Source organism: Lutra lutra, chromosome 12 (genome assembly GCF_902655055.1).
Source record: "Lutra lutra chromosome 12, mLutLut1.2, whole genome shotgun sequence".
Lineage (NCBI taxonomy): Eukaryota > Metazoa > Chordata > Mammalia > Carnivora > Mustelidae > Lutra > Lutra lutra.
In genome coordinates, this window is record NC_062289.1 from 94,758,495 (window position 1) to 94,777,873 (window position 19,379).

Sequence of the window (19,379 nt, forward strand, 5' to 3'; positions counted from 1 at the left end):
ATTACCCAGGGGGTGGTGGCCTCTTTCAAACCGAGGGGAACTCTTCCACACCTGCCTTTAAGCTGATGCCTGGTGACATTTACCTCATTTTTGTGAAGCCCCAGAACAAAGAGATGATAGGACTTCAGAGACACTTGCAGCTGGTTCTGGGCTGTTCTTCATCTGCCCCCAGCAAAGGGAGTTGCCAAACAGTTGCTCTGCTCACCTCTTGCTAGTAAAAGCCTCAAGCTGCCGAGGTCAGGCACCATCCCAGCTGGCCTGGCAATGAAGAGCTGACATTATCAGAATGTGGGCCATGAGCTTTTGTGATTCCTGGACCCCTGCTGTGGGGCCTGAGAGGGTTTCTGGGAAATTCGGGGGGCTGGTGTGGGGTGTCTGGAGCCCCCAGCCATGTGCGAATAGGGCAGGCCTCCCGCAGAATGGCAGAGGGTTAGAAAACCAAGAGGAGATGTCAAGCAGGATGGGGGTCACATCCCAGCTCTGTTCCCTGCTAGCTGTGTGACCTGGAAAAGCCACTGAATTCTCATTACGTCTCAGGGTCCCCACCTGTGAAACCGGATAACAGTCTGGCCGACATCATAGGTGCCGTATGTGTAAACGCAACACTGGTGACGTAGAGCCAGCAGCTGATGTTCCATTGGCTTTAGTGCCGGTCAGGAGGAAGACCCTACCCAGGGTCGCTGCCATTGTCCAGAGGCTGGGTATGGCTCAACTCCCTGAGCACCATTCCCACACACTGTGGCCTGGGGAGAGCAGTGGCCCTGAACTCCATGTGGGACTTCCCCTGTGGATTAAAAATGCTTCAAGATCCAAAGCCATTTCAAGTTGGGTTCCCCCAGAGGCCAGGATGTGACCCTTGGTTTGTTGGGGAAGCCAGCTGCAGGTGCACCTGTAGAGGGACGAAGAGGTGAGACAAAGAAGGGAGGGAGCCCTTACAAGGTTTTTTACAAAGCAGATCTCACCACTGAGGACAGCTGAACCTTAATCCCACTGGGGAGCTTTGGGAGATGGGGGTAAACATGCTTCAGAGGTGTCCCACCAGAGGGACAGGCAGCTGCGGTGTTTACCCTCCCACATTCCCCCATCATGGGCTGAGGGGGGCTCCTAGAGAGAGGAACTCCTTGGTAGGTCCAGCCCATTCCTCACTGGTTCAAAGACCCAGTCCTGGGTGTTTGTTGTCGGTCATTATCCATCTGTCTCAGGATAGGGAGGGCCAGGGGCTCGTTAATGGGGCACAGAGAGTGGCTCCTTTGTAGGATCCGGACACCCTTCCCATATCATGGATGAGCGAAGGAGAAAGGAGCAGGGAGTCCTGGTTAAGTCTCAGGCGTCATAAATACGATCACACGGACTTCCACCTTCACTGTGCGGCGCTAATAGGATCCCTGTTTATTTCCTCGGGAAACCGAGGCTCGTGAGGGGAAGTCCCCTGCCCAAGGACACACAGCTTAGTCAATATCTGGCCCAGGTCTGCCTGAACTGTAAATCATTTCCCTTTCTGCGGGCACCAGGGATTTTTGCAAACAGGAAGGCTTCTCCCGACTGCCGTGGAAATACAAAATTCTTTCTATCAAAGAAGAGTGTCAGGAAGGTCAAGGGACCCGGGTTTGGCCCCTTCTTCATTTACAGACGTAAGTAGTGAGAGGGCCACTCACCACTGATGGGGAGAACCAGGCGGCCCGTTTTATAGACAGAGAAGATGAGAGTAGTTAAAGGTCTTGGCCACTATGTGTATTCACGTTCCCATCACCAAACCACGAAGGAGAGCAAGCGGCCGAGAGAAGTGGCCCCCAAGGCATGCTTCCCAGATCCCCGGGAGCTCCGCCTTTCTGCCGGACATCAGGAAGCCCCCAGTTACCAGGCAGGACTGGAGGAAGACCCCACATCCCACAGGTCAGCTGTGCCTGGACCCGCCTTCCCACCCCTGGTCCCGTCCTTCCCCAACCCTAGCGCACACCTTGCCCAAAGAGAGACTCAGAACAGTGCCCTCCTGATTCCATCCTGGCTCATTCATCCTTAGAAAACCTTGCCACATTTGTCATTCAGAGAATTCAGCTCAGCCATCCTCTGAAGCTGGGAGGGTCAGGGACTCATTAGCAGATGCTTAAATGTCAAAGGGAGACAACCTGCGTGGAGCTGGGCTGACAGTCTTCCCACCCCTTCCCGCCCTCGGAGTCTGCCTGCCTGAAGACAGTGTCCAGGCCAGTGGGAAGAAGTCACACGGAGAGATGGTGGGGAAGAGATTCAACTACTTCTCCACCTGCTTTTCCGTTTAAGCCTAAGGCCAGGCGACAAGGAGACGGGTCCCCACACCTTCCCCTGCCCCTTCCACTCTACTTCCCGCTCACCAGACTTCTGCATCGCTGTCTCTGTGTCCTCCGCCCAGCGTCTGTGCCTCCATTTTAGAGATGAGAATGTAAAGGCTCCAAAACTGCCCAGGGGCAAACATCGTGGAAGGGCGGAGCTGCCTGTGTGGCAGGTGGAGACTCCCAAGTTCCAGGGGAGAGAAGCAAAGTGAGCACCAGAGCTCATGTGTGCTGACCACTGGGTTTCCACTCCCAGGCCAGGCAGCTCGTCCCCAGCCTGTCAGTTCCAGGGAGGAACTGCGGCTTCCGGGGGTGGGGCCAGACTGGACAGACCCTGGGTCAGAGCCAAGCACCTCGAGGCCCCTGCAGATACATGCTGGTGTGGGCCCATCAGCAGTTGGACCCCCAGACGCAGGTATCAGGCTTGGGGTGATGGAGGGCCGAGCGTTTGGCCCTGGGGGGGTCCTGATGTGTGTGTGGGCTCATGGCCCCATGACCTCAGTTACTCCAAGTCACGTCTGCAAGAGGATGCAGGGTTGACTCCTAGCAGGGCGACCCCAGAGACCTCTATGGGTGAATACCAGCACACACATGCCCCCGGGCAGACCCACGCTGCTGTCCAGAGATCTATACATCAGGTCCCGTGATACACAGGACCCAGACAGATACCAGTAGTGCCCAGCTGTGAGCTCCAGTGGGGATAGTGCCATACTCGCAGCATCCTGGGGAGAGACACCACTCAGGCTGGGCTCAGTAGAGGGACCTGCCCCATCCTGATCTCTCTCTTGCATGGTGCACTGCGGAAACCCATATCGGCTGGAACCTAGGTGCTGGCTCTTCAGGGATTTTTGAGAAATGCCCAACCCCTGGTGGCATTGAGCCTGTCTGGTGGGAGGCTGACTGAGGCTCCACCTGGCCCTCTGCTAGGAGACAGGGAGCCCTCTTCTTGGGTACATGGTTGCCGGGCAGCCCAGAGAGATCACCTAGGGTTATGTCTCCACCCCACGGTGGGGGTGCCACGCCCAGCCACAGCCACGTACAGATGCCCACATAGACCCTCATGGCCAGGTTCGCAGTCTCAGTGCTTAGCGTCCACACACCTGAACAGGTCGATCTGTACTCACTTTGCCACAATCAGGTGCACACACTTCCTCCTTGTCACACACAATATGCACACCTGTCCCACCTCCCACACACTTCACTACAGCCAGGCCACAGCTAACCTCATGGCTGGCACCTCTTGCCTCACTGATGCAGAGACATGTTCTCACCCCACAGGTGCCCCAACACCCTTGACACCTTCTAACACACTCTGTCTTCCCCATACGGTCTCAAGGGAGTGGCGGGGGCACTTAGGATGGAAGCTCCTAGAGGGGAAGAGGTGGTGGGCTTCAGAACTTTACAGTACACCCCGGCCTACCCCCCATCCCGAAGGGGCCTCCCTGAGCCTCAGCCCTGGAATGATCTCCCAGAGCAGCCCTCCCAGCCTCAACCATGACCCAGGCGGCTATAGGATGGTCTCTTGAATAGAATCCCATGGGAAAGAGGAAGGTTAACAATTTGAGGATTTTATTTATTTATTTGAAAGACAGAGATCCCAAGTAGGCAGAGAGGCAGGCGGCGGGGGCAGGGGGTGGGGGAAGCAGGCTCCCTACTGAGCAGAGAGCCTGATGTGAGGCTCGATCCCAGGACCCTGGGATCATGACCTGAGCTGAAGGCTGAGGCCTTAATCCACTGAGCCACCCAGGTGCCCCAAGGTTAGCAATTCGAATATGGTTTTGGAAACTCAGGGTCAAGAGTTTTTCTTGGTACTTAAAGAAAATCTGACTCCAGTGTCAAATGCCTCAGAGTGATGGCCTTGACTTTGTGAAGGATTCATAGTCAAGGTGGAGTGAGTGCAAAGGGCAGGAGAGGCAAAACGAGTGTCACAGTGTTTTTTGCAAAGGCTAATAAAATGAGGCTCAGAGGTGGCTTCTTAAAGAGGGACAGCCCAGAGTGTGAGGCCTTGGAGCTTAGACATTCCTGGGTTCAGAATCCAGAAGCCACTCCTCGTCAGCTGTGTGACCTTGGGCAAGTCACTCTCCTTCTCTGAGCCTCCATTTCCCCTTCTGTATAATGGGGAGAATGAGACCTTTCTTGTAGGGAAGAGGTATTTACAGTGGCTGACACCCAGCCAGGACAAGGTGTCTCACTTCGATTCCAGAATCCTCTCTGCCTCTTCGATGTTGACTGACTTGCATCAAGTGGTTTCAGCCCTCTGAGCCTTGTTCCTACATCCGTACGAAGGGGAAAGCTTACGCCACTAGAGTGATGGGCGTGTTCACCAAGTCCATGCGTGGGAGCAGCTAAGCCTGCTTCCCCCAGACAGCCATGTGGCCGGTACGCGGGAACCACGGTGATCCCAGCCGTACCCCGATATTCCATGAAGCCCCCAATCATCATAACTGCATCATTCTTATTGGAAGAAGCTGGGACTTGGAAGACAGAGCAACCTGGCTTCATATCACTCTGTCATTGGACCACTTGGTGATGCTGGAAGGCAGAGAGTCCTTGAGTTTCCGGCTCCACATCTATAAGTGGGGGGAGCCCCAGCATCTACCCCAGGGGCTGCCGTGAAGAGAGGCCAGGCACCCAGCATGGGGGTTGGGGGTCAATCAGCCGGAGGGAGAGTTGAAGAGAGAAGGCAAGCTCCCCTCTTTCTGGAAACCAGGCAGTGTCTCTCTGGCATGGGACCGGAGTGGGCTTCCAGACGGAGTTTTCTGGTTAATGAGGGTCCACACACCTGTGTTCGGTGTCCCACCTCGTAGCCGTGAGTCTTTAGCTCCAATGCCTGACTCCTCTCCCAGGCCTCACCTTGGATGGCACATTCTCTGAGCATCATCAAATCTTCCTAGAGGTGACTGATTTATGGGACTCCCCTGTGAGCACCCTGGGCTACGGGATGGGACACTAGTGATATTTGGGGTGTGACAGTGCCTTACTTGAGGGGGGATGGAGTGCCGCCCTGTACGGAAGAGAATCTGTGTGGTCTGTCCGCCTCCTTGCCATTTGTATGTGGGGAAACTGAGGCCCAGAGAACCTCAGGGTGGGTCCACAGCACACTGACCACTTCTAGCCACCACAGCCACTGCCAGCTCCCTCACCAGCCTGGAGCAATTGCTGAGGACAGTGAGGGAGACAGGACAGGATGGTGCGAGGCTGGAAATTAGCTCTGGAAAGTCACCATTTACCCAAATTCCAGATGTCTTGTCAGTTTGCTAGATTTGCCTCTGCCAGGAAAGACTTCGGGCTCCTGGGTGCCAAGTGCTAGAGATAATCCCCAGGATGACAGCTGACCTTTAAAACGATCACTCCCAATTTCCCTCCCTCCTGCTCCTCCACCATCCGGCTGCCTGGGGGACAATTCTGTATCCTTTCCCTGCACGCAAACCTAACATATGCATGTGCGCCAACCGGGTGGTTTCATGCTCCAGAAAGACTGGGAGACAGACAGGGATGGAGGTGCATGGTTTTTGCAGCTTGCTTTATTTGGTTGGGGAGATGATTCCCAGCAAGTTTTTGCCAACAGTGGGTCCTTCGGTTTGTCCCGTAACCTCACGGCTTGAGCCCTGCTGCCCTCAAGGGCACAATGAGAGCTTACTCCAGACCTTGCAGAGTTTTCCAGAAGGGGCAGTGAGAGGATGTCAGTAAAGTTCCCAGCAGAGAGATCACACGCGGCAGGCACTCAGTAAACGACACCAATGTCTGGGCTTCTGGTTTTGGTGCGCTGTCTGGACAGTGTCCTTGGTTTTACCTGGCAGCTGTGTTCTGGAAAGGTTCGCACAACTCCAATTTGAGAACAGCTGACCTCAATTTTATTTTATTTTATTTTTTTAAAGATTTATTTATTTATTTGACAGACAGAGATCACAAGTAGGCAGAGAGGCAGGCAGAGAGGGGTGGGGGGAAGCAGGCTCCCCGCGAGGAGAGAGCCCAATGTGGGGCCTGATCCCAGGACCCTGGGATCATGACCTGAGCCGAAGGCAGAGGCCCCAACCCACTGAGCCACCCAGGCGCCCCCTGACCTCAATTTTAAATGGGCATCATGAGCCTTTCGATAGATTTGACAGGGGCAGTAAAAAAAAATTTTAAGATTTATTTATTTCAGAGAGCAAGAGAGAGAGTGTGAGCATGTTGTGGGGGTTCAGAGGGAGAGAGAGAGAGAGAGAATCTCAAGCAGACTTCGCTGATCTTGGGGCCTGATGCGGGGCTCGATCTCACGACCTTGAGACCACGACCGGAGATGAAATCAAGAGTCTGACGCTCAACTGACGGAGCCGCCCAGGTGCCCCTAAACATTTTTTAAGTTTGTCTTAATTACTTTAAAAATACATATTCACTGTACAGAAAGCTAGAAACAGTTTTAAAAAGATCGGAATAAAAATTGCCTATGATGCTACTCTATTAGTCAGTGTTCTCCAGAGAAACAGAATTTGTAGGAGTTACATACACACACACATACACACACATTAGGAGATTTATTTAAGGAATTGGCTTGTGCAGTTATGGAAGCTGGCAAGCCTGAAATTTGTAGGGTAGACCAGCCGGCTGGGAACTCGGATAGCAGTTAATGCTGCAGCCTTAAGGCAGAATTCCTTCTTCTCTGGGGAACCTCAGGTTTTGCTCTGGAGGCCTTCAACTAATTGGGTGAGGTCCACCCATGTGCTCCAGGGTAATGTCCTGTAAGTCTCCTTGATGTCCAGTACGTATAAATGTTAGTTACATCTACAAAATACCTTCATAGCCACACCTAGATGTATGTTTGATCAAACAACAGGGCGCCATGGCCTAGCCATGTTGACCTAAAACAACCATCATAGGGTTCCTGGGTGGCTCAGTCGGTTAAGCATCTGCCTTCGGCTCAGATCATGATCTCAGTGTCCTGGGATGGAGCCCCGCATTGGCGGGGGGAGCGGTCCTTGCTCAGCGGGGAGTCTGCTTCTCCCTCTCCCTCTGCCCCTCCTCCCCGCTGGTGCTCTCTCTCAAATAAATTTTAAAAATCTTAAATAAGAAATTAAAAGCACTTTCTTCGGAAGGTGGTTCTCCAGCTGAAATCTGACTCCTGCTTTCCCCTCCCCCGGTTCTCCAGATGGAAGCGCAGTCTTCCGAGGCTGCTTCCGTAGGCCTGACAACCTCTCTCTGGCCTTGCCCGTGACGGCTGCCATGCCAAACATGTCCGTGGATAAGTGTGTGGACCTCTGCACCGAGAAGGTGAGCCAGGGGTCCTTCTCAGAGAATTACGGGAAGAGGCGGTATGGAACAGCTGCAGGAAGCAGGGGCTTGGCTGGAGAGGTAGCGGCCCAGCCAGGATGAGGGGGTCATTTCTATGATCTGTGACACAGGCGAGGGACACAACAGTTTCATGTGAATCTAAGGGGTAGAAGTTACTTGGGGTCTGTCTGTTTCCCACTGAGGAGGTGAGTTTGTTCTAATCTCAGGAATGCTCAGGAATGAGGGTAACATTCTAACTTGGGCCCACAAGCATGAGATTGTCAGGGAAAGGCAAGGGCAGCCCCACTTTGAGACAGAGTGAGATCCCCGTCACTGGAGACATGCAAGTAGAGTCAGGGTAGGTGTCGTGTCCAGCTGAATCCAATGGCTTCGGGCGTTGGATTGAAGTTGAACTAGATGATTTGTGGGTCCTGTCTTAGCCCGAGATCCTGAGATCCTCCCTCCCTAACTAGACCGTGAACTCCACAAGAGTAGGGGCTGTGCCTAGAACGTTGGTGCCCTCCCAACACCCAGAGCTGGGCTAGGCAGTGATGTCTGAGGAGCTCCATTATTCTTTCAAGATGAGCTCATTCCATGAGGGGCCAAAAAACCACCCCTTCTACACCACAAAAAGTGGCTGCCCCTTTCATTCATGTGCTGATATCTACCAATAAACTGCTTTGTGCCAGAACCCCGTGCTCAGTGCTGGGGGTGCGGGCTCAACCAGATGCTGTGTTTGTCCTCAGAGATGCTGGCACTTGCTGGGGGCCTGCCTGGCGGCTCCTGCTGGGTGCTCAAGCCGGCACCCCAACTCTCCAACGCCCCACGTCCCCTGCCTGTCCCACCCCTCCGCGCCTCCCGATCCACGAAGCCCCTCACGGGAATGCCAAGAGGCTGCTGTTTCCTGAGCACACCCACTGTGTAGCCCTCTGGACCATGGGTCTCAGTTTACCTCTCACACGGAGACTTGGAGTTGAGGATTTTCAAGCCCATTTGACAGATGACAAAGCCAGTGCCCAGACAGGTGAAGTCACTTGCCTGAGCTCATAGCACAAGCAAGTAGGGATGACACCTGAGCCTTACTCCGCATCTACACTCCGAATTTCTGAGCTACCCTAGAGAGGCTTCCAGAACCATTCGAGGGCAGCTAAGCAAGTTCAAGCCACCAGTCAGCTGCAGGTGGGACACAGACAGGTGAGACAGTGAGGCCCCAGGGGAAGCAGCGCAACAAGTCAGACTGTACGCAGGACTGGAGGGGAGCGAGCGTGTGTGGATGGACAGGAAGGCCCCTCTGCAAAGCTCCCTCTTCCAGTTTCCTCTGATCTCCTTAGGGGTCACAAGAGAAAAATTGAGGGGATCCTGTGGACAGCGGTACAGAACTACCTGTGCTGTGGGGTGGAGGGTAGGGGATTTAGGCAATCGGCCGAGGCTCGATGTGTATCACCTGTTAGAAACGCCATCAGTCACGCCCCACGCAGCCCCACCTGCGTACCAGCGTCTGGGTGTCCCTCTCTTTCTGCCTCTGCCCTTCAGCGGAGAGGTAAAGTTCCTATTCAGTATGTGTTAGGAAGAAGCCAAACCTATTATGCAAAGTTTGCAGGATTGGCCACAGAGATGCGACCTTGGTGTATTACTAGGTTATTCCTATCGGGGAGGATTCAGGGCTGCGGGTCGGACAAAGGACAGCGAACCTGAGCCCCACCTCGCTCCGGCTCAGCTGTTCCTCAGAACAAATTAAGCAGTTAGGAGCAGCTGTCCCCAAGAAGAGCGTAGCTGACATGGGGATCCGTGTCCTCTTTGGCTTAAAAGAATGGGCTCAGACAGCTTTTCCCAAAGCATGGGCTTTGGGTCCCTCTGAGAGCCGAGGCTTTCCGGTGGCAGGGCGCAGGACGGTAAGAAAAGCAGTTTCTTTGTAGTTTTCTTTCCAGTCCTCCAGGAGAAAGCTCCGTCTCCATGCTCAGGTGTCTCTAATGCCTCTCAACCCTCCACTAATCTCCCTTTTGCAGGAAAAGCAGAGCCCATGGGGGCTCAGAGTCTTGGCAGGCAGAGTGCCTCCTTGGAAAGTAATTACATTGTTTCTTTCTATAGTATTTGCAAAATGTACCGAAGTGCCTGGTTTTATTTGTCAATTATACCTTAATTAAGCTGGAAAGAAATGCTAGCATGGGAGGGACGCGAAGGGGGGCAAACTCATCCAAGTGAAGTTTGGGGACCTTTCAGGCTGGGGACGATTGGAACACCAGGCCTGGGCTGCATGGGGAGTCTGGGCCGTCCGGGGATTTAGTGACGCTCTTCCTTCCCATCTCCCCTGTCCAGGAGTACCCGCTGGCCGCCCTCGCTGGCAATGCCTGCCACTGCGGGTTCCCCACAACGCGATTCCCCCTCCACGAGAGGGAGGATGAGCAGCTCTGCGCCCAGAAGTGCAGTGCAGAAGAATTTGAGAGCTGCGGGACTCCCAGTTACTTCATCGTGTACCAGACACAAGTCCAAGGTAAGCCAGGGTTCTCCCCGCGGACGCCCCCCCCCCCACCGCAGAGGGCTCCCGGCCAGCCCATCCCAGCCTATCCCGCTCCGACTGTGTAGGCCAGAGTGCAGAGGCAAGGACAGGGCTGGAGAACTTGGCCTGGCTCAGTGATCCCAATGGACAGCAGAGGCAAGGGCCCTAGGCAAGGGATGTGGAGGTTCCAGAGACCCTCATCTCTGTCCCTCCTACTGAGCCCCCACCTGGGTGGCTCGTCTCCCGTGGTAGAGGCTGTGAGATTGAGGGTGATGTCACTGGGGCTGGGAGTGGGGGATGCGGGTGACCAACCCAGACCTGCAGCAGGATCCTGGGCAAGTCACGTCCCCTTTCCGGGCTTCAGTTTCCCCATCTGCAAAATGCAGCTCTAGATGGTTGATCTCCAGGAGCCCTTTCAATTCCAAGAGTCTGTCCATTTATTTATAAAATCTTCTCTTTCTTCATCTTCTGTCGTCTTCTCTTTGCTGGAAGGACCTCGGCTTCTTGCCTGGCTCCCCTCCCGACTCTTGGGGCTGCTGGCCCATAATGGTGGCAGTGCTGAGGGTCTCCTGGTGCCGAGTCTGTGTTGAGTTCTTAGTTCATGCTTTCTCGTTGGATCCCCTCGGCTCTCCCGGGAGGTGGGAATAGTCAATATGGCTGCTTTAACAGGCAGGGAAACTGACACAGAACCGTTAAGGGCCTTGCCCGAGGTCACGCTGCTTATACAATTTCTAGCTGAAAGCCATTTCCCCACACTGAGGCATCATGAAGGGTGGGTGGCACACAGGGTGCTGGGGCACTCAGGCCAAAGGAAACCCTTGCAGAGTTACCCCAGTATCTGAATATCTGAATATGCTGACCACCTACTAAGCACAGGTCCCTTGCCCCACCTCAGCTCCCTGAATGATGTAAAGCCCATAGTAAGCCTACAATCAGGACGACATCATTGCTGTTTTCCAGGTGGGAGAAGCAGGACTCCGAGGTTGGGAACCGGCCACAATTGCACTCTATGAGAGTGCTTTGTTTTCATGTCTCAGACTCCAAAGCCCTTGCTAGAAAACTCTGCCCACAGAGCAAAGAACACTCCCCATACCCCCTGAAGCCTGGAGATACAATGAAACATGATTGGGCTAGACCTCCTTTTCATCTCCCAGGAACTGGGCTTCCATGTACGGTTGGGCAGGTTGAGCACTGCACAGTCACAACTTGTAAGATAAGTGGTGCCCAAAAGCCAGGCCATGCTCTGCACTCTGGATAGCAGCACCTCTACCCAGAGGAAGGGGAGGGTATCTTTTTCTAATGGGCACAAAGGTGTCTAAAGAGCTAGTGGCAGCTCCAGTAAGAGCTTGTCCCCTGTTTGGTCTGGTGGGGATACCAGTAGTAACCTCCTGGAGCTCCTTCTGTGGTACTTGAAGTTGTGCTAAGAGCCCAGTGAGCAAGAATCTAGTAAGTACAGCTCTTGGCTTTGTTTATAGCACAGCGAGGAGGGATGAACATGTGTTAGCATTTAGGAAGTGTGGGTGACTCTCTGCAGAACCGTGTGGCCCTGGCCTAAGGCAGAGTCATGCACAGATTAATTATTCCGTGACTGTGAATGGCTTTGATGTGGATGGAGCAGACAGTGAAGTCTTTTCAATAGCTGATAAAGAGCCCCTGATGGATGGCTTTGCTCATCCCCTGGGCCATGTCCCCAGGCCATTACTGCTCTCCAGTTTTTCCATGACAGGCTTGCAGTCCCTCATACTGGCAAATTTCGAGAGACCCGTGGTTTATTAGGTTGCTGAAAGTCTGGTCCATCATGACTGGCATTTATTCTGCATTTGCTGCGTGCTAAACCCTGACGTTCCTGCTGGGAACGGGGTTCTCCAACACCTACTGTGTGCCAGGTGCTGTCCAAGCCCTTGAGACTGAATTAACTCATTCAGTCCTCGCAAGGACCTAGGTGCCCGTATTATTACTGGTCCACAACTGTTCAAAAATTCTAAATACTTAGAAATATTCTGAAATATACAAAAGTTCTAAAATGACTGTCTTCCAACTTGGCGCAGAGAGGTTGGGTAGCTGGGCCTGAGTGGCACAGCTAGGACGGGGCAGAGCTGGGATGCAGACCCAGGTGGGGTCTGAATCCTGGGCAACCGCAGCTTCTCAGTATCCATTGAAAATGCTTGCCACGTATTCTCCATTTCATCCTGTAAGGAGATTAGCCCCATTTTCCAGGAAGAAATGGGCTCTGAGAGGGAAAAGCCTTGTTCATGCTTGGCCATGACAACCTTGGCGTAAGACGAGCTCTGATTCCAAAGCTCTAGCACCTGCTTGGACTTTGGGAGCTGTCTTTTTCAGGGCTGAAATAAACAAATAAACTTTATTTTGCAGGCTGAACACAACAGTCTTTACCTCAGAATGGGTCTTGACCTCCCAAGCAGCATTTGAATGGAGAATGCCGTTTTCTGGAGAAATTGAGGGGCCAGGGTTTTGTTTTCTGTTTTTGATTTTCCTCCCTCCCAACATTTTATGATGGGGAAAAAAAAATGTCAAACCTCCAGAAAATAACTGGAATCACACAGTGAACACCCACGATGCATCCCATAGACTTTTTATTATACAGACTTAACCTTCTATCTCTCCATTTTGCCATCCTTCAATCCTTCTTTTTTTTTTCTTGCGTTTCAAAACACCCTTGATCCTTGAACGACATGGGGGTCAGGGGTGGTGATGATCTCCCGGTGTGGTTGAGAAATCCACATTTAACTTTTTTTTTTTAAGATTTTATTTATTTGACAGAGATCCCAAGTAGGCAGAGAGGCAGGCAGAGAGAGACAGAGGGAAGCAGGCTCCCTGCTGAACAGAGAGCCCAATGCAGGGCTCGATCCCAGGACCCTGAGATCATGACCCGAGCAGAAGGCAGAGGCTTAACCCACTGAGCCACCCAAGCGCCCCACACATTTAACTTTTTTTTTTTAAGTTTTATTTATTTTTGAGTAATCTCTGTGCTCAGAGTGAAGCTTGAACTCACAAGCTGGAGAGTAAGAGTTGCATTGCTCTTCCGACTGAGCCAGCCAGGCACCCCCAAATTTAACTTTGGACTCCCCGAAAACTTCGCTCACAGCCTGCTGTTGGTCAGAAGCCATATCGGTAATACCAGCGTTAGTTAACCTATATTTTGTATGTTACTTTTGTTATACACCGTATCCAAATAAATAAGCTAGAGAAAAGAGAATATTATTAAGAAAATACATTTATTATTATATTTATTATATGTATTATATATTATATATATTATAATTATATCATATTATTTATTATATATTATAAAATTATTATATATTATTAAGGAAAACACATTTATGGTCGTGTTCTGGATTTATTAAAAAAAAAATTCTGTGTGTAGCAGACCTGCACAGTTCAAACCCAGGTCTTTTAATTTTATTTTTATTTTTTTTTATGTGACAGAGAGATCACAAGCAGGCAGAGAGGCAGGCAGAGAGAGAGAGGGGGAAGCAGGCTCCCCGCTGAGCAGAGAGCCCGATGTGGGGCTCGATCCCAGGACCCTGAGATCATGACCTGAGCCGAAGGCAGTGGCTTAACCCACTGAGCCACCCAGGCGCCCCATAAACCCAGGTCTTTTAAAGGTCAACTCTAAGTTGCATTATTACATGTCCATGTACATATCTTTAATTATAATTCAATATTTGCTATTTTTGGCTTTTTAAAAAAATTTTTTTGAATTTGGCTAATTTTTTTTTTTTAAGATTTTATCTGACAGAGAGGGTGCAAGCATACACACAAGCAGGGGGGCAACCAACAGGCAGAGAGAGAAGCAGGCTCCCTCTGAGCAGGGAGCCCGATGCAGGGCTCTATCCCAGGATCCTGGGATCATGACCTGAGCCAAAGGCAGAGGCTTGACTGGCTGAGCCACCCAGGTTTCCCACTATTGATTTTTTGAAGTAACATTTACATAGCATGTAAGATTTTAAGAGGACCATTCAAAGTCAACAGGATAATCCGTACCCGTATCAAAATATAAGACCTAACCAAGAATTTTACACACCTAGTCTTTTTCTGCAGTGTTTCCAGGAAAACTGTCCCCAGACACCCACTTGACATTAACAAAGACCAAAACTGGATTTATTTTTTCTGAAGTCTGCTCTGAACATACTGAACCTGGGGTGGTGGGGGGATGGAGAACTGGGGCCCCCCAACTGGAAGCCACAGCATGAGGAGGTGTGGTTGATCGGAGCTCTAATGTGGGAGCCCCGTGTTCATACACCTTCCCTCCTGTGACCCTCCGAAGGGCACCACTGTTGTCAGTAGTCCCATTTTATAGGTGAGGAAAGTGAGGCTCAGACCTGTCATTTTTCCCAGGGCACCCAGCAAACAGGTGGCAGATTTGGAATTTCAGTTTAGGAACTCAGACGTTTCCTTGATGGGCTGTTACAAGACATCAGTGTGGCTCCCAGCAAGATCTTGGTAAGGGCAGGTTCTGCAGGACAGGAAAGACGACCCTGGGAGGAATTCTGTGAAGGGCAGGATGGGGCATGGTGTCAGGTGCTACACAGAGCTCCAGGTGGTCACCAGGGACTCTAGAGGGTCTGGGTCTGTGCATGAGCAGGGCGGAGCTCAGAGGGGAGCTCCTGGGAGCAAGGAGGAGCAGAAAGAGGGTAGAATCGCGAGTGTGGACAGCTCAGCCAGAGGTGGGATGGGAATGGGGTGAGGACAGAGAGGTTTTCCTTTAAAGAGATTTTTGTAATGATGGCATGATTTGTTCATGTGTGAATGTGGATGTGATGGAGCCAGCTGGGTGAGAGAAAAGGGGAGGAGGGAGGAGATGGGGACCCAGGCACGGGAGCGGTGATAGCCCTTCTCCCTTGGGAGTGGGAGGGAAGGAGGAGCGTGTGGGGCGGGCAAGGGGTCTGGTGGGTTCAGGGGCAGGCAAAACGTGCCAGGGGTACAGGGCTATCTGCTGTCCCTTTGTGGTAACTAAGGATCGAGCTCGTTGGTCTCGAGTGAGGAGGCAGGGCTAGAACCCCAATCTAGGATTTTCTCCTCTCCTTCCCCTGCTGCAGAGTCCCCTATGCTGGGCCTTCCCTCCGCTTCCCTTGTATCTCTAGGGGTCAAAATAAATCAGCACGGTGCCTTCTGTGCTGCAGTGGGAGGTGTTGGGGCTCTGACAACAGGAGCACTCTCAGGACTCTATAAAGCCAGAGAATCTAGACATACACATGAGGAGGATAAAAACTAAAAAGAAAAAAAAAAAAAGAAAGGAAAAAAATCTCCCCTTTGAGCACTTTATCGTATTAATGTATTTATATGTATTATGTCAATCCTTACAAGATTCCTATAAAGTAAATACTATTATTCCCCGTCTACCCACCCACCCACTCACCATCCATCCTTCCACCCATCCACCTACCTACACATCTGTCGTCCATCCATCCACCCAAGACGCTTTTATTATCCCTACTCTGTGCCAGAGGATATAGAAAGTGCTAGAGAATCAGCAAAGAGCATTATCAACAAATCGTCCTTCGAGTAACAATGGAGATGAGCGACAAGGAGGGGAAGGACCCCATTCAGGAAGGCTAGCCTGGGGAGGAGGGAAGCCAGGCGGTGCTGATTCGGCCGAGGACAGGGAAATAAAACATCGGCCTGGCAAAAGCAGGGGTGGTGGGGGCAGCAAAGTCTCTAACTGTCCCTGGGGGTGCTGCTGGGTCAGGAAGGAGCAGAGCACAGACAGGAAGTGGAGGGACCCTGGAGGCCGGCAGGTGGGTGAGAGGGATGAGCCTGGAAGGAAACACGAGCCTGGCCACACCTGTCTTGGAGGCCAAGGTCAGAACCCTGGACAGGACCCCATGTAGGCAGATGACTTTGGAGGGTTGTCTTCTTGAGCAAAGGATGGTGGGGGTGGTGTGAGAGTGAGTCTCCGTGCTGGAGGGGAAACTGAGGCAGGAGATCAGAACTAGCCGATGCTCATTGAATTCCTGCTACGGGATCATCCCTCCTCATCCATGGTCTCCTTCAACCCTCGTGTCAACCCAGCGACGAGGAACCATTTTTCTCCTTTTAGTCATGGAAAGGGAGGGGACCCGGGGGGAGTCCCAGCACACGACCTGGGCCGCAGGGCTGGGAAGGGGTCGGGGTGGGACTCACGCCCTGCTCCCTTCCTGTCCAGCTCCATCTGCCTGCCCCTGACCATGTCCTGCCCTTTTTGCAGACAACCGCTGCATGGACCGAAAGTTCCTCCCAGCCAAGTCCAAGCAGCTCATCGCTCTGGCCAGCTTCCCCGGTGCCGGCAACACGTGGGCTCGCCACCTCATCGAGCTGGCCACCGGCTTCTACACTGGGAGCTATTACTTTGACGGTTCCCTCTACAACAAAGGTGAGGAGGCCGGAGTGGACCCACCTGGGGGGAGGACAAGGGAAAACCCTTCCTGCGTCCCTACTGTGTGCCACTTGGCTCACCTGGGCATGGTTGCTAAGACCTACTGTGCGCTCAGTACCCTGCCTCCTTGTATGCCCCACAAACTTTGCCTGAGCAGCATCTATTCAAAAAGGGACATTTATCAAGCACCTACTATGTGCGTGCTATCTTCTCTCTCTGGCTAGGGCACTGCAACTTGCCTGGAGCGCCAACTCTAGGCAGGTCCCTCCCCACCAATGTTGATGGACCAGCATCTCTGTCCTATATACAGAAGGACAGAATGAGGCTCATTTTGGGAGACATTTACTGAGCACCTACTATGTACCAAGTGTCCTACGTACCCTGAAGCCAGTGGTATCTGTTGTGCGGGTGCTTTATTTTCCTTCTGCTCACAGATGTTCACTGAGCGTTGCTGGGCTCCAGAGGCACTTCCTAAGTGTAGTCTCCTGGCAGGCATTTATGGGGCGCCGACTGTGTGCCATGTGCTTTGTGTAGGTTTAGATGGCCACGGACAGACTTCTTTGGCTGCCAAGAGCCATGCCAGGTGCTCCATTTTTAGCCCAGCATAATAACCCTAGGACATAGGATGTGGTACCATTTCCCAGATGCAAAAAACTGAGGCTTGGAGAGAAAAGGTAACTTACTCCCAGTCATGCAGATTGTTTTCAACAGGCTGGTGAGGGATTACAGCCTAGGACATCCCAGTTACAAAGCATGCATTCTTACTATTCACATCATCTGGGCAAGAAGACCCTGGGGGTTCTTACTGGGAAATTGAAAACCTTGGGTGAAAGCCCCATTGGATGTGAGGCCCCCTCCCAGCTCTGGCAGTGGCATCAGGGAAGCAGCTCTATTTGTGAGAGGTTTTGTCTTTATGTGGGGCAGCCTGTGGCTGTGGGTCTTTGTGTCTACAAACCAGATGAAGACCCGCTTACTGGCTGTGTGACTTTGAGCAAGTTTCTGCACCTCTCTGATCCTGCATCATCATGCACGAATCAGAGATCACGGTATGTCCCTGGAGAGGTCATTGTGAGAGTTAAGAAGTTGCTCCATGTAACAGACTTAGCACAGAGTGAGCGTGCCATCAGTGTAGGCTGTGAACACTACGGTCTGGGGACCAGGCACTGTGAGAGCCAGGGGACCTCTGTCTGAGGGTGGGAAGCGGGAAGGAAGAACATCAAGAAGGATGAAAAGGGACAGGTTGAAGGACGGAGTTAACAAGCAGTAAGGTCTGTCTTAGGATCCCGATGTTCGGTATGACTGATTTTTTAGTTTTGGCTTATGCGATCATTTATTGAGCATGAAATGTGTTCGAGGCTCCAAGGGGAGGGTTTTTCATGCTTATATCAGGATCTGAACCCAGGCCCAGCTGTCAACATTATATCTGTGCTTTTAACAAACGCTTTGTCGTGCTACCTTTATGGGGGTTGTTGGGAGGAACCCAGGCAGAGTCTGGAATATCTCTGGCTTGTCCTGGAGAGTGGCAAGGAGAAGCAGACTCAGGAAGCATCCCATGACTGGCCCTTGGGCTAGGGCAGGAACCCTATTTATGGAATTATAGAATTTACAAATATAAGGGTCTTTCAGGATCATCAGTCCAGGGGTTCAAAGTGGTTTCATCTCCTGTGTTCATTCCGATGAATCCCTGTTTTAGGTTGATGTGTTAAGAAGGATTCTGAGGTTCTCTTTAAGTTCCTTAATCTAGTAGTGATGCCTGTTGAGGGTGTAGAAGGGGGAATGGTGGGCTATGTGCCTGATAGGACCACCTCTGATCTAACTCAGCCTCCTAGCTTCAAAGGGAAACTGTCTTTTTTTTTTTTAAGATTTTATTTATTTATTTGACAGAGATCACAAGTAGGCAGAGAGGTAGGCAGAGAGAGAGAAGAGGAAGCAGGCTCCCTGCAGAGCAGAGAGCCCGATGTGGGGCTCGATCCCAGGACCCTGGGATCATGACCTGAGCCGAAGGCAGAGGCTTTAACCCACTGAGCCACCCAGGCGCCCCAAAGGGAAACTGTCTTAAGACAGAGTCAGAGCATTGACTCTTCAGACTGAACACTGGTAGTTATCAGGTGTGGGGCCTTGGGCAAGATTTCATTATTTCTCCGAGGTTCCGTTTCCTCATTTATAATATGGGGATGTCAACAGCAAATGCACACTGGTTTTGAAAAAAGATATAAGACAATGTGTATGAGGCTCTGGTGTTAAAATACCATTGGTCAGTCCTGCTAACCCCAAGTCCCTCCCCACATGACCTCTGCAGCTTAAGGAAATCCTCAAACTCTGGGGGGGGGGGGCATGGGGAGGGGGTTTGCAGCCCACTGGCTGGTTGGTCTGCTGTCCCCTTCGAGTGTCAGGCTCCAGGTAGGATGTGGTCTTCATAGTTCGAAAACATGCCAGCCACACACCCACGACTGTCCTCTCCCTGGATCATCAGTCCCCACCCCCACCCCATCCTAGCTCTTCTGCCTGGAAACCTGCTCTCCCCAAGCTGAAATCACAACCCTCTTCCAGCACCTCTGGCAGACTCCCGCGTCCTCCTGCCCCATCTTCCTTGTTCCCAGAGCCCTCCTTCATCATGGTCCCTGTCGTTACAATACGTCATGTCGCCCTTAGTGATACTAAGTGTTGTGGGTGTTTATGGAATGTCTGCGATGGGCCCAGCTCTGGGGTGGGTGCTTTCCATATTTTGTGATTTAGTCTGGGGCAGGGGTGTGCAAAAGTATACAGGACTCCCCGCGGTGGGGGAGGAGCCCCAGGGAGAGGCTGTGGATGGGGGCAGTGATGTGAGGAGCAGGGGACTGTGTGACTGGTCAATGACCATTCGGTGGCATTGGACAGTGGCAGGGGTGAGGGCTGGGGGTGCGACGCAGGAGGGACAGCCAGGACTGGGTGGGCGAAGCCCTTGAAA

The 19,379-nt window shown here is 52.2% G+C and overlaps 1 protein-coding gene across 2 annotated transcripts in view; it reads left to right on the forward strand.

Moving 5' to 3' along the window:
* Nucleotides 1–19,379, forward strand: part of WSCD2 (WSC domain containing 2) — a 129,527-nt gene that overhangs the window by 97,505 nt on the left and 12,643 nt on the right. For both annotated transcript variants that reach the window (XM_047697724.1, XM_047697723.1), the window contains exons 5-7: nucleotides 7,435–7,556; nucleotides 9,873–10,047; nucleotides 16,265–16,429. In XM_047697724.1, the coding sequence (XP_047553680.1) occupies nucleotides 7,435–7,556; nucleotides 9,873–10,047; nucleotides 16,265–16,429 (462 nt within the window). The remainder of the gene's footprint in view (nucleotides 1–7,434; nucleotides 7,557–9,872; nucleotides 10,048–16,264; nucleotides 16,430–19,379) is intronic.